Below are 14,704 nucleotides of genomic sequence, written 5' to 3' on the forward strand. Positions count from 1 at the left end.
TTATATCTAAATTATTTACAGATTTGCCATCAATAATGATAATCACTTATAAAACTATAAATTTAGCATTTAGTTTAGCATTTTGCAATGGAGCAAATTTTAATAATATGTGCTATATGTAGCATTTTATCTTATTTTATGCTAAAAATAGCATAAAAAATACAACATGCAATGGAGATGCTCTTAGTTGGGAGCCAAAGCTCTAACTCAAGTTTTAAATGGCTGCATATATGTGGTTTTATCAAGAATAATTATACAACGCAACGGTTGCGCCACGTCATTCGTGTAACAAACCAATGAGGCGTTAGCCATGTGCAAATGTTTAATGATAAAAAAATAAGTAATAAATAAAGATTCCCTATCGCAAATGATTATTGGCTTGTTGTAAAAATGACATGGCACATCCGTTGTGTGGAATAAACACTCTTTTATCAAATTGTTTAAAGTTTACAAAAATACTAGAAAAATCACTATCTTTCACAGAACTGTCTATTAATAATAAATCTAGAGAGATACTACGAGGTATTTTATTTAAACTAGAAAACTAATGAACTATCTATTAATAATAACTTTCAAAAACTAAATAAGTGTTTTATCTAATCAGTAACTCTTGAGATGTTCATTTGGTTAGATATATAGTTTCTTTTTCAATCTATATACTCATATAATTGAAAGGATTAAAGGAACACTCTCAAAAGTTCCTAACTTAAATAAAATACTCATTTATTTAATTCTTTTAAAGTTGTTATTTAAAAAAAATTAAAGTTGTTATTAAAATATAATTATAATTAGTTTTTCATTTATTTAATTCTTTTAAAATTGTTATTAAAAGATAATTATAATTAGTTTTTTTTTAATTGAATAAAATACTTATACGAGATAAGTATTCTCATGAGTTTCAAATTAAAATAATATGCATAATTTATTTTAAAAGTTATTACTAATAGGTAATTATCATTAAATTTTTAAATTGAATAAAAATATTTATTTAACTTATTTAATTTTTAAAAACTGTTGTTAATATATATATATGCTTTAAAATAATCTTTTGCTGGAAATTATAATAAATTTCATTAGTTTGAATTTTTTTGACATTTTTTGTATTATTATATAAATTAAATATGGCCTAATTAATTAAAAAAAACTCCACCTTCTAACATTTATTCGTTTATACCTTAACATAGGAAAAAGTTCATTTGTACCATTTTTTTGATTTTTCATTTTCGTCTCTACTCTAAAGAGCTAATTTGACCTCTTTTTATTTGGAAAAATATTCAAAATGATCCTTTATATTTAGCTATATTCTAATTAAACATTAATATTATTAATTATTTATAAGATTTTCATTCTTTAATTAATTTAATTGTCAAAAATTTACATTTTAGGGTAGAGATGAAAACGAAAAATTAAAAAAAAAAAGTAAAAATAAACTTTTCCTACGTGAGGGTATAAACGAAAAAATATTATAAGGTGGGTTTTTTTTAAGTAATCAGGCCATTAAATATTAACGTGAATTCGCGCAAATGTGCGAGCTTACGAGTAGTTAAAAGATAATACCGAAGATAATTCAACTAATTTGTAGATTGTTCCATGTAAAATACAGCAAATTGCTCACGGCTTAATGCTAATCAGCGGTCCAAGTGTAGTTGTCGTACCCACAAAACACATACGGAATAATCATCATCATACAATTATATAATCTTGAGCTCCATAAGTACTTTCAATAAAATTTTGCCAAATGGATTTTTCTAATTCCGCCAAATGGATTTTTATTTAATATTTATATTTATATATATAATATAGAAAACAAGTTAACTATGTTATTATCCTTATTAATGTCTCTGATCACCACTTTTTTCAAATGAACAACTTCTCATATTTTCATCAATGACTATTTGTTTTGGAATTAACTATTAATTTCTCATTATTATTTTCATATGGCAACTATTCATATATCTAACAATCAATAACAAAATTCAACGGCTATAACTTTTCTTCTTCCTCAATTAACTATCACCCTTCTTCATGTTATTATATATAAATAGAGAACTAAACATGCACAACCATTTTTTTAGGCTAAGATATGTAAAGTTTTTCAATGATAAGGTCCTTTTTTAGAATGAGCATTGAAGAATGGAAATTTGGTAAAGCCAAAATAAAAAGAGGTGAGAATCAAATACACATTTTGTCTTCATTTGCATATGTTATGCTCACTTTTACTATACTAGGAATATTAGTATTGATGGCTTGCTTACATTCCGTTCTAATTGTATACCGACTTCTACTTGACAGGTAAGATTTTAATTAGTTTACCTTTTACATATTGAAATATTTATTACAATAAATTTAGTTTTAATATAGCTACATAGTTTTTTTGACACTAATGTAGATACCAGCTCAAGTCCTATTAAATTTTAACGTCACAATAATATCACAAAAATGGAAGCTATTGATTTTGAATAAAAGATTGATATATAGTTTATGTGCGGTGCAACTTTAAAGGTATAATTTTTTTATTAATTGTGTTCTTTCATTTTTTTTAATTCTCTAATAATTTTTCCTTGTATCCAATTTTTTTTATAGATTCTTGTATCCAATTTAAATTGTCAAATGACAGTAGTCTTCTTTCATAAAATGTATTCTATATATATATATATCATCAGAGACGGATCCAAGGTAGGGGCAGACAGTGCCTGGGCCCTACCTCAAATCTTTATTCAACAAAATTAGCTTAGGGAAAATTTGTAAACTATTTATACAGAGTTTAATTGTGTTTCTACTTTGTAATATTTTATCTTATCAATATACCTAGCTTTTGAACAAAAATATTAGTTGTTCTTTTTATAATAATATCCTATTTTATAATTTAAAAAATTAAATTTTTTGAATTATTATATTTAGACTTAATCACAAAAAATACCAAATATTTGTGAGTTTTCTCAGTTATATCTAAACTTTTAAAAATCGCCTCATTAGCTTGTTTTAGTATATTTAGTACTTTTTATAGCCATTTTTGAATTGAACCGATTTTGTTTCGATATGCCAGTCACGTCACTACCAATTTAACAAATGTGTGATATGACAACACTCTTCATCCAATTAAACCACAAAAACCAAAAATATTTTAGCAAAAAATTGGTTTGATTTAAAAAAAATGGTTATAAAAGGTACCAAATATGCTGAAAAAGGCTAAATGTGCCGATTTTAAAGGTTAAAATATAACTGATAAAACTCGTAAAATTTTAATAATTTTTGTTGATTAAGCTTGTTATTTATAGTATAAAATTTTAATTTTTTTAATTATATTGTGCACAGTCTTAAATTAGGGTCTGACTCCGTCACTGTATATCATTACTTAATATTTAATTTAAAATAATTTAAAATTATGAAAATAATTTTTTTATTAAATTATTAATAATTTAAAAATTAAAATGTAAATGTAAATTAATTAAAGTTTAAAGTTATAGAATTTTAAAGGTTTATGTACAAATTTAAATAGTTTAACCATTTATGAAATTTGAAATGTTTTGTTTTATCATTTATGTTTAGTAAAATATGAAAAACAAAAATTAAAAATTGATATTACATTTAATTTTAAGTTTACTTTTAAATTTTAAACTTAAAAAATTAAGATTATAAAATCAAAGAGTTTAGCATTAATATTAATGTCTAGAAGTTATTAAATATGAGAGTTTTTTTGTAAAATCTAATTATATAAATAAGCTGTAAAAGTTAATTTACATTGATAAATTAAAATTTTAATTTAATATAGGTTATAGAAATGAAGGAATGTTTAATATATGAATCAAGTAGCTTAAAAATAAGTAAATTATACTTTTTTTAGGAACCAACTCCTAAATTTGCAAAGATTGTTTTAATATAATTTCACTTTTACATTACAATTATTTGTAAAAATATTTTATTAAAAATAATAACAACAATAATAAATGTTATTACTATTAAGAATATACTAACTTAAAATAAATACAAATAAATTATAATTTAACAAATAATTATAAACTATTGTATCATAAAGTATTTAATTTTTATAATTTTTAGACTTATTAACGAAAAATAATTTAGAATTCAAATTAAACTTCAATTTTAATAATTTGACCGTTTGACGAGTCAAATGATATAGTTAAATGGCAGAAAAGAGTAGTAGTTAATCAGATCAAACATCAAAAGAAAAGAAAAAAAATATTTTCAGATATGAGAGAAATTTAGTTATTTTAACCTACCTCATGAAGTTTTAGCAATTATCTCTTATTTGTAAAACTAATTAAACATAAACTAAATAAGACTTCAATAAATATTAAAATAATATGATAAATATAATTTTTAAATCAGAAATACTAAGATTTTACATTTTTTAATTTAATCTCATCGACCTAGTTACTCATAAAATAGAGTAGAGTCCTGTTTTGGTTTTACCAATAAATAGTTAAAGAAAGAATCCATTAAGATTTCGAGCTCTCTCTTTTTTGTTATTTTAAGGCATTTGTGTAGAAAGATGATATACACAGGAGACGACGGAATTTCTTGCAGAGTGGTTTTATTAGACGACGAAGAAGCAGCAGAACAAGAGAAGACGGCGACCTCTTCCGATGGAAAATTCTTAATCAAGGCAGTACCGGCATCAATGCTTAAAGAAGACGATCAAAAGCAGCCGCCTGATTCAACATTAACAATACGTCACGACTTAATATTTGAACGTGAAACGTTCGGGTGTATTATACGGGGAATTCTTGTTGATTTGGATCTTCCAGCTCAAGAACTGTTGATAGGTCATATATTTTGCCAAGTTGCTAAAAAAATTGAGACTCAAAGTTTTGGTTTGAATAAGAAGGTTTTGTACTTTCTGGTGCATGTTGAACAGGAGAGCGAGAGTGAGAGCGAGAGCGAGAGTGATGATGATTACTACGAGGAGCTGGAGCCGGCGAAAGAGTCGGTAATTGATGCACTGGGGAAGTTGAAAATAGAATCAGGTAATGGTAATGGTAGATGTACAATTTGCTTGGAAGAGCTTGTGATTGGTGTCGAAGCAACTCAAATGGCTTGTTCACATCTTTATCATAATGACTGTATTCGTTCATGGCTCCAGATTAATGGAGTTTGTCCCTTGTGTAGGGATCACATAGCTTAGTCTCTATCAAATTCTCTAATTTGTTCTCCGGATTATTGTCTTACATTATTCTCTGCAAACTGCTGTGGCTTTTGTTTTTATTTGTATCTTATATAATTCAACATTTTCGGGGTATTAAACTTGTGAGGGTATTGGACTTTATGAAAATTTTAAAATATGCCCTTAACTTTTTTTGTTTCAAAATGGGTACCAAGCTTAGTGAAACAACGTTACAAATTGATACTCTCAGCCACGTATTCCCCACTGACTGGACGAAGGAAGAAGCCACGTCAACAAAAAGTGGCTTACAGTACCCATTTTGTAACGTTTAACTAAATTTAGTATCCATTTTATAATGTTTCACTAAGTTTAGTACCCATTTTGTAACAAAAAAAGTTTAGTACCACTTATGTTATGTTTGAGCTATAGTTTAGGTTGTGAAATCGGAACAACAGTATATATATATATATATATAAAGTAAATCATAACATGTGGAGCACATCGGGTTCACAAACCGCTCGCTCGTTTGCACTGAGTCATATCGATTTTCTAATCCAAATCTTCATGTAAAAAAATTATTTTTATATCCAACTGAATTAGTTCCATATTCAATTGTGCTATTAAGAGTCAGACCAACAAAATTCTAATGAAAAAAATATCTCGTTTGATTTTCTCTGTCTGACCATAGCCTTTAAGCTACCAATCTTGCCTTATAGCAAACATTATTATTACCGGGGAATTCTTATTTCTTTTGCATATATCCATTGACTTATTTTTCTTCGGTAGACGTGCTAGTATCCAAGTCTGATTCTTATTTTGTTCTTTTTGTTGGATTAGATTATATTATTATTATAATTACATCAATTTAAAAAATTTATTTCAATTATGCCATATTAAAATTTTAATTGCAATTAGGCACCTTTATAATTTAAATTTAAATTATATCAATGCAACCGGTACTAATATTACTTAAATTATTAAATTTTTCCGAACTAATTTGAGACAACTAGCTAGCATTAATATTACTCAATTTATGAAGTACTTGTCCATTTTCTATAGATTATTCCTTAGAGGTAGAGGTCCTGAAACAGAGGTAACCAGAAAAGAGAGAGCAATAAGTTGATTGAGCAACCAGACATAACAGGAACACAAACAACTACAGAATACATTCTCCACTTTTATTTAATTGATTGGTTGAACCGTTGGGGTGCAACTAGGAACTAATGCTGAAGTTGGCTGATTAATGGTTGTTCCGCTGGAGCATTTGTTTGAACCAGTAGGCAGACATTTTTGGGTACCTCTTAAGGTTGGAGAAGTCGACATAGACCATACCGAACCTTGAAGTGTAGCCTAATCGCCATTCAAAGTTGTCGAGCAACGACCAAGCAAAATAGCCAACCACATTAGCTCCATCATCAACGGCCTTCTTTAGTTGAGTTATATACCCTTTATAGTAGTTTATCCTATTCGTATCATGCAATCCCTTCGGAAGTGTCACATTCCCAGGGTCATCCATGCCTGTCAGAATTTCAGACCAAACATATAACATATCTAACAAACTCCATACTTGTACATTAGTAATATATTCTGAATATGACATACCATTTTCAGATAATATGACAGTCGGGTTTCCGTAGTGCTCTTTAATGTACATTAAGGACTTGTACATACCCCATGGTACATTGTAAAGCCAATAAGAATTAGCCTGCACTTATTCCAGTGATATGAATTAATATCCGTTTTTAGTCTGCAGATGCTTATTAAATTGAGGAAACGACGCAAGCATATTATATATGTAGCACGGAAATAGAAAAAAGGACATTTTTATAAGAACATATTATAAATATAGAGTTTTGAAGTTTCATAAATGTTTTTGAATAGAGAAAAAAAAATGGTGAAACATAGGTCTTAGAAAAGTTTTGACAATACCTTTGGACCGATGGGCACCCCGTTCTTTTCATCTACAAAGTCACAAGTCACAAGTGGATTAGAAAACCAATTCTGACAGTAAATTGTGTTATGCAAGAAAACAGAAAGTCACTAGATTCTCACAAGCAAATCCAGCATTCCAGTCTTGCTGGTAGCCCAAGTACTTTGGTTTCGAGTGATGTGGAGCATACATGTAGTAAGTGGTGTATTGGTTGATACCCACAAAATCAATAGAACCCTTCACCATCTTGATCTCTTCTTTTGTGAATTTAGGTAGCCTTTTACCCACAATGTTTTGCATCGTCTTCGGGTACTCTCCATACACAATCGGATGAATGAACCTGTGAAGCCAAATATAAGTATTACTTAAGTTACTATCTATGTCGTACAGAAACGAAAACGAACTTATACCATCCAACATGAAAGTCCCGAGCTCGTTGAGCAGCATAATTGTCAGCTTTAGATCTGGTAAGGGGTTCATACCAAACAAAATCTAACAGAATACCAATTCTTCCCTTTTGTTTATCCTGCGATGCATAGAGGCTCGTTAATCAACTGATGAGCTGTCAAATGCAACAAGTAGTAGAATAACTACTAACTAACTTGATACTTTTGGCGGTATCTCTGAACTGCAGCTGCATGAGACAGAATCAGATTATGTGCAGCAATGTAAGGTTCAGTTGCAGAATTCCCAGCTGTACAATTTCCGAATGGTTTGGAACATCTAGCAGGCGCAAAGAAGCCGTTATCATAACCAAGAGCAGCAATCACTCTTGGCTCATTGAATGTCATCCAGTTCTTTACTCTATCCCCAAATGTCTTGAAACAAAATTCTGCATAATCCGCAAAGTCTTTCCTGCCCGAGTTACAAACAAACTTTCATATTCAATCAAATGTCTTTTCAAACAAAACCAAAACTCTAATTGAATTACCAACACATAATAGATAAAAACTTACACTACTTGGCGATTCAATAGTCCGGTGTACTTCTTCTCAAGAGCCAGAGGGAGATCATAGTGATAAAGATTTGCATATGGTGTAATGCCTGCATTACACTTATTATAATATAGTCATCAATAGGATAAATGTCTATCAAATATATGTATGCATTAAGTGTAAAGTTTAACCTCTTTCGAGCATGTAGTCAATCAACCTGTTGTAGTATGCAACACCTTTCCAATTCACTTTCCCAGTTCCATCTACATCAATACACTCAGTCAGAGATCAAACCGTACAACCCCATCGTATACATGTTAGTGTGTCAAATTGAGTTGAAACACTGTCAAATTCGAGCTAGGTTCGAAAATATGAAGCTCGAAACTCAATTTAAAACAGATGAAATTTAATTTTTAGAGTTTGAGCTTCAACTCCGTAGAATTTTGAGAATCACTCAACTCAATTATTTATAAATTTAATTTTAGATTAAATTTGTAGATATGTATAGTTATATAAAAAAATTAAGGCAGAAGGTAAAAAAAATCCTTCCAAGTAAAGAGCACATGAGCCCTTTTAATATTTTTTTCTTGGTCATTTAAGCCCTCAATGAATTTAAATGGTGCAAATAAACCCCGCGCTTGTGAAAAAACCACTGAAATAACTAAAAACGCGAGGGATAAGTGTCCGAAAAATAAAATGAAGGGCTTAAATGCTCTATCCGAAAAAAGTAAAGAGCTCTTTTGCACCATTTAAAACATTGAGGGTTTAAGTGGCCAAAAAATAACTAAAAGGGCTTATGTGCTTTTTTTGAATAAATTGAGGTTCAAACTCTAAAGTATGATTAAGTTTGCAAATTTCTTAAGCCAAATATCTTTTTGTTCAAACTTGACTTGCTACTGACTTCAGTAGGTGTGAACTCAAATTCGACTTAACTTGAGTATTATTGAGTTAATTTTTAGTATTTTTTGAATAAGTTATGAGTAGCTCACAGGTTGTCGCAACTCGTTAGACCCCTGCATAAATATCATTAATGTAAAAATGTGAAGAAAAAGAATGAAGAAGTTACATGGGAAAATTCTGGACCAAGAAATTGAGAATCTGTAAGCATCAAAGTTGAATTTTTGCATGATGTCAATATCTTCCTGCAATATCAGAAGTAGTGTCATCCATACAATACAACAACTTCACTTTACAATTTCTCAAAGGAAAATAGTGAGAAAATATAATTGCATCTTTGGTCACATAAAATGACTAGCAGAAATTAGAAAACCACATTTAGTCACCTAAGTTCTAAGCTGACACTTCTTTTCATTATGCTTTTAATCCATCCTTATTGCTATTAATGATTTCAGATGGATTTCATAAAATTCCTTAGAATTTAAGGGTTTTTTCGTTAAAAAACATTAAATTCAGGCGTTTAACTTTAAACGCCTGAATTTAATGTTTTTTAATGAAAAAACCCTTAAATTCTACGGAATTTTATGACAATAAACCGGAGAAGTAGATTAGTTCAACTACATTATCTGTGGACTGCACAAATTATTTCAAAACGTATTACTAAATAATGGTATTAATATGATTTTATTTGTTAATTTTTTAAAATATTTAATAAATTTTAAAATAATTGGCTCCGCCTATAGATGATATGTTACACTTACTCTATCTAAAAATTTCTCTAATGAACTTTTAGATTTTCTATAATAGTTCCAATAGTATCAATAATTTTGAGCAAAGGATCATATAGGCTCATAGATATGTATATTACGGTAAATTGACTCACACTTAATTATTTTATTCAATTAAAAATAATATTTGTTGTACAAAATGAACAAATTCAGATATATAGTGATCCAATTTAAAAGTTAGTCGACTTTAAAATTGTTCTTAGTTGAATTTAAAAATAGAAAGTATTGTTTCTAACTGATATTAAAAATAAATAGTTTTATATTAAAATAATTATCATGATTAAGTGTGAGTTAATCGATCACGGCACTAGCCTTTGTTCTCAATAATTTACAACCGACATAGTAACCATTTTGTCATTATAAAAAGCGGATATAAACAAAAATAAGAAAGCAATAAAATAAGAAAAAGAGGAAAAAGACATACCTTGTAACGGTGATATTGGTCCACTGAAACCTCGCCAGTAGCATTATTGGCGACGACCCCTATTCCCAAGCCATCATCACATGTTATTTTGTTACCATTACATTGCTCCACACATTTTCTTTCATACTATATAATATTCGTATCTTACACTAAAATTTATTCAATCATTTTATTAATTAGTACACAAATGAAACAATTTCTTTTCTGGTTAGAAAATATTTTTAATAGTCTTTGCACTAGCAACAATAAAAATATTATCTTTAGATTTATAAATTTATATATTTAAATATTAATTGAACTAAACTATACAATTTAAATATTAATTGAATTAAAACTATACAAATCAAGCAATTGAATACATTACTGGGACAGGGACAATAAGATAAGATTGACCACAAAGTCATGCACACTACTATTTATTTTTCAAATAAAAATATATACAGAAAGTTTATATCAAAGTATAATTTCCCACAATTAAGATTTTTAAAATAGATTTATCCCAAAGTTGAAGTATAATTTTTATCTATTCAAATTAAAAGCAAATTACTTTAAAACTTTCCATATATATCATAATTTACATTTTGATTTCTTTTATTTAAAATACAAACGATATTTTATTTTTATTTTTTTATCAATATTTTAATTCTTCTGTCATTTTTAATGTTAGTCTACTAAGGCAAATGGTTAAATTAAAAAAATAGATTTAAATTTTATTATTAATTTTTTTTAATACGTCTAAATAAAAATTAAGTTATTATGAAATTTAATGAGTTAACAATTTTGATATAATTTTTAATATTTATTAATATTGAAATTTAAAAAAAATAGTCTAAATTTTTATTAATTTTAAAAACTAAATGAAGTAAAAGAAAATAAAAAAAAATTAAAAAAATTTAAAAGTAAAAATTAAATAAATTAAATTTATTAAGCCGTTAAATTTTATATTTTTATTTATAATTATCAAAAAAAATGAAGGGCTTAATTTAAATTTAAAGTTTTTTAGTAAAATCCTTCTACGTAACACTAAAAATGAACGGATGAACTAAATTGTTGACAAAAATATAAATAAAAAATTATATCGTTTGACTTTTAAAGAGAAGAAACGAAAGTGTGATAAAGAATTTGAGGGTTATTTGCTCCTAAGCTAATTTGTACTAAATTTGACTGAAACTGAAACTGAAACTGAAACTCACGACTTTAATTTTTTTAACCTTTATAATACTGTAAAGTAAAGTTTAACAGTTAAACGCAGCAAAAAATGAAACTTACCGGGAATTTTGACAAAGGCATCCCAAATGCTGGGGCCACGGCCATCTTTATCGGCCATTCCTTCAACTTGATAAGCAGAGGTTGCCACTCCGAACACAAAACCTTTGGGAAACTTGTCTCTGCTTAGCCCTCCGGTGTCCAGATTTAAGGACTCCGGCTTTGAATTAGCGACGGCCATTACTATGGTTGCTAAAGATAATAGTAGCAATGGCCATACCAATTGGCCACCTCTCATCTTTACCACAATATTAAAAGATTTGATAGAAAGAAAAGAATTGAAGACTAGAAGTCAAATAGTGAGAGGTGTGTGAAGTAAGCAAGTCTTCGTTTTATTTTATAGACTCCAGAAAGAGATATTATCGAGTAATTGATTTTGGAGGTTACTGTACTTTTCAAAAATTGCAAAATGGTGACCGAACTTCTATACGTAACATTTTAGTTATTATATTATTTGGTTATGTTAAGATAGAAGGAATTTGGTCACCAAAGAAAAATATTTCGAGTTGATTTTTTGTTGATTGTATGTATATATGAAATATAAGGTATTATTGGTCATAAATAATCAAAATTTGATTACTACATATATATAATTTGACCGTAAAACACTTAAAAACCTTCCAAAGTCACATATTTGAAAGTTTAGTAACCATTTCGTTACATTTTGAAGTTTGGTCACTATTTTGCAATTTTTAAAAAATACAGCGACCCCTAGAATCAACTACCCTAATATCTTATTTGTATTTTAGCGTTTTTTACAATTTAATCATATTAATTAACTTTTGGCATAAATGTATCTATTTTTTGGCATTAAAAAGATCAACTTTTCATTTTTTTTAATTTTACGCCCAAATGTTTTATCATTCCGTTTTAATCCTTCAAAACGGTTCAAATGACATTGTTTTTGCGGAAAAACACCTTGGTGCTAGAAAAATACAAAAAATAAAATGTGGGTCTTTTATATCAAGTTTTTAAATACGCGCTCAAATAGAAAAAAAAAACACTAAACGTTGAGTTTATATACATATAACCTTAAATATTTTAAGGTCAACCCTATCTTTATTCTTATGTATTTTTAAAATTTTGTTTATCTAATTCTTTTTAAGATAATTGTTTTCATGTATCCCTGTATTTTATTTATTTTTGAATTTTTTTGGTCATTTTTTAGACGGAGAAGAAGCATGCATTACACTCACTTATAAAAAATGTGTGTGATATGAGTTTAAATATCTATCTAACTCGATACGTTTGAAAAAATGGAACACATTGTCAAATTTAGAGAGATCAAATAAATAAAAATTTATAAATATTAAGAGTTATTGAATACGATTCTTGAATAGGGGATTAGACAAACTTCAATATAAAATAGAAAGACATCTATAATAGTTGGAGGTGAAATAGTATGAATTTCATACCAAAACTCTAATGTTAGAGTGTTTTATTTTCAATTAAATATGAACAAATATAATATTTTTTATATATTAATTTATTTTATTTAAAAAATTTAAATATTTTTAATATTTATATTTATCCTCAACTGTTTATCAATTTAGTATGGAAAGAGTATAATTTGCGTGCTTTTCCAATTCATAAAAGTAGAACATGACCAGGGGCGGAGGCACATACACCATGGGAGGGGTCAGGACCCCTCCCAATTCTCATTTGTCAACAAAAAATTCTTTAATTTTTCTGTTTTTACCAAAAAAATACACCATTAATTTTAGATTTTTATATGAATGGCCCCTTTCAATTTTTATATTATTCAAAAATTTTATATATAATTTGGCCCCCTCTGAAACGCAATTCTGGCTCCGCCCCTGAACATGACTATATGGGCAGTGGTCCTCTAAATATTAATAGCGCTGTCCAGCTCGAATATTTAAATAGGAGAGATAACTTATTTAGTCATACTCACTCATACATATAGAATGCAGAAAAATCAATATAATAAAGAAATGATAATAGGGATGGCAACGGGGCGAGGTGGGGTGAAAAAGTTATTCCCATTCCGATCTCCGCTTCTATGGAGAATCTCCGTCCCCATATATTTAATGGAGATTAATCCATTCTCATCTTTGTCCCCATATATTTGATGGGGATTAACCTATGCTCATCCCCATCCCCGTGAATTCTCCATCTCCATGGAAATCTCTACATCCCCGTATAATTTTAATATAAATATTTAAATATTTTTATTACATATATGAAACATTTGAAAAATAAATATAAATTGTTCAATATAAATAATATATAATATTATAAAATTAAATTATCCTAAAAATTATATAATCATCTAAAATATTTAGTAATTTTAAATATTAAAATAAAATAATCAAAACAAATAAAAAAATTTCTAATTTTTTTTATCAAAACGGTAGCGACCCCGACGAACAATCACGATTCGAACTATACGATCTCTATTCTACTCAATAAGGTTACCGGAAACAAACAATGGCAGTATTATTTTCAAAAGAACAACGCATCAAACAATACAATCTCATCGGCAACTATATAGAAAGAACAAGTCGACATCGAAAAGGCGACAAACAGAGGGATTCCTACGTACCGTATATGATTCTGAAGCGTTAGGATTAAAAAGATTGAAGAATAGTGAGGAACCGTCGAAAGAAAACTCAGATTATCGCTGAAATGGACGAGATATAATCAAGAACGATAATTACGATATCGAAACCAAGAAGCAAGTTAAAGAATACTTACTGAACTTGATCGAATGGAGCTTGGATGATGAAGGTTTAAAGAAGTATCAGATTTGTTTAAGCAGAATGGCGGCTAGGTCTTGTATAGAACGATAGGAAAAATTAGGTTTGGAAGAAAAGAGACGTGCACAGCTATATATACAGGATGGATTAGGAGCTGGTAGGCTGAGGCACGTTGTGAGGGTCTCGTCCGTGACCCTATGTGGTCTCGAACAAGACCTCCAAAATGAACAGGGTCTCGTGCGAGACCCTGAGTCTCGAAGACCAACCTGTTTCAGCACAGGTCTCGTTCGAGACCTGTGCTGGGCAGGTTGCAAAATAATATTTTTTTTATTTTTTTTTTCTTTTTAAAAATTAAACAAACTAATTAAACCAAACCCAGCCTAACTCAAACTACAAATCGACCCGCCAAAAATTTAGAAATTTTACGGAGTATTACATTGTTAGTATTTATCTAAATAAAAAATTGAACCATATCAAAATATAATTTATTTTTGAAAAAAAAATTGTTTTCTATAATAGCAACTTTTTTTGTTAGGAGTGCTGACAAAATAAATCTCAACATTTCATGTTAGCAGTGATTTAATCCTAATGTTACAAAACAAATCCTAACTTTTTTCTT

The 14,704-nt window shown here is 28.4% G+C and overlaps 2 protein-coding genes across 2 annotated transcripts; one reads left to right on the plus strand and one right to left on the minus strand.

The window, feature by feature from the left end:
* The first annotated feature begins 4,467 nt into the window (after positions 1-4,467).
* On the plus strand, positions 4,468-5,209 carry LOC126667789 (uncharacterized). The gene has a single exon (XM_050360872.2). The coding sequence runs from the start codon at positions 4,514-4,516 to the stop codon at positions 5,144-5,146; it is 633 nt and encodes a 210-aa protein (XP_050216829.1). The 5' UTR covers positions 4,468-4,513; the 3' UTR covers positions 5,147-5,209.
* Positions 5,210-6,121: 912 nt separating this feature from the next.
* Positions 6,122-11,681, minus strand: LOC126662276 (beta-glucosidase 44-like). The gene is made up of 11 exons (XM_050356204.2): positions 11,369-11,681; positions 10,100-10,158; positions 9,057-9,132; positions 8,182-8,253; positions 8,012-8,099; positions 7,658-7,910; positions 7,466-7,581; positions 7,178-7,395; positions 7,055-7,086; positions 6,728-6,830; positions 6,122-6,643 (listed from the first exon to the last, which is right to left on the minus strand). The coding sequence occupies exons 1-11, from the start codon at positions 11,601-11,603 to the stop codon at positions 6,366-6,368; spliced, it is 1,530 nt and encodes a 509-aa protein (XP_050212161.1). The 5' UTR covers positions 11,604-11,681; the 3' UTR covers positions 6,122-6,365.
* Positions 11,682-14,704: the final 3,023 nt, after the last annotated feature.

Source organism: Mercurialis annua, linkage group LG1-X, assembly GCF_937616625.2.
Source record: "Mercurialis annua linkage group LG1-X, ddMerAnnu1.2, whole genome shotgun sequence".
In the NCBI taxonomy this organism is placed as follows: domain Eukaryota; kingdom Viridiplantae; phylum Streptophyta; class Magnoliopsida; order Malpighiales; family Euphorbiaceae; genus Mercurialis; species Mercurialis annua.

Excerpts from the sequence above, each read along its gene's own strand:
- LOC126662276 (XM_050356204.2), bottom strand. The coding sequence starts at position 11,603 with ATGAGAGGTGGCCAATTGGTATGGCCATTGCTACTATTATCTTTAGCA. Across the intron at positions 8,254-9,056 it reads TTGGTCCAGAATTTTCCCAT|ATGGAACTGGGAAAGTGAAT; the intron begins GTAACTTCTTCA and ends GTATTGATGTAG. Across the intron at positions 6,831-7,054 it reads GGGTGCCCATCGGTCCAAAG|GCTAATTCTTATTGGCTTTA; the intron begins GTATTGTCAAAA and ends GAATAAGTGCAG.
- LOC126667789 (XM_050360872.2), top strand. The coding sequence starts at position 4,514 with ATGATATACACAGGAGACGACGGAATTTCTTGCAGAGTGGTTTTATTA.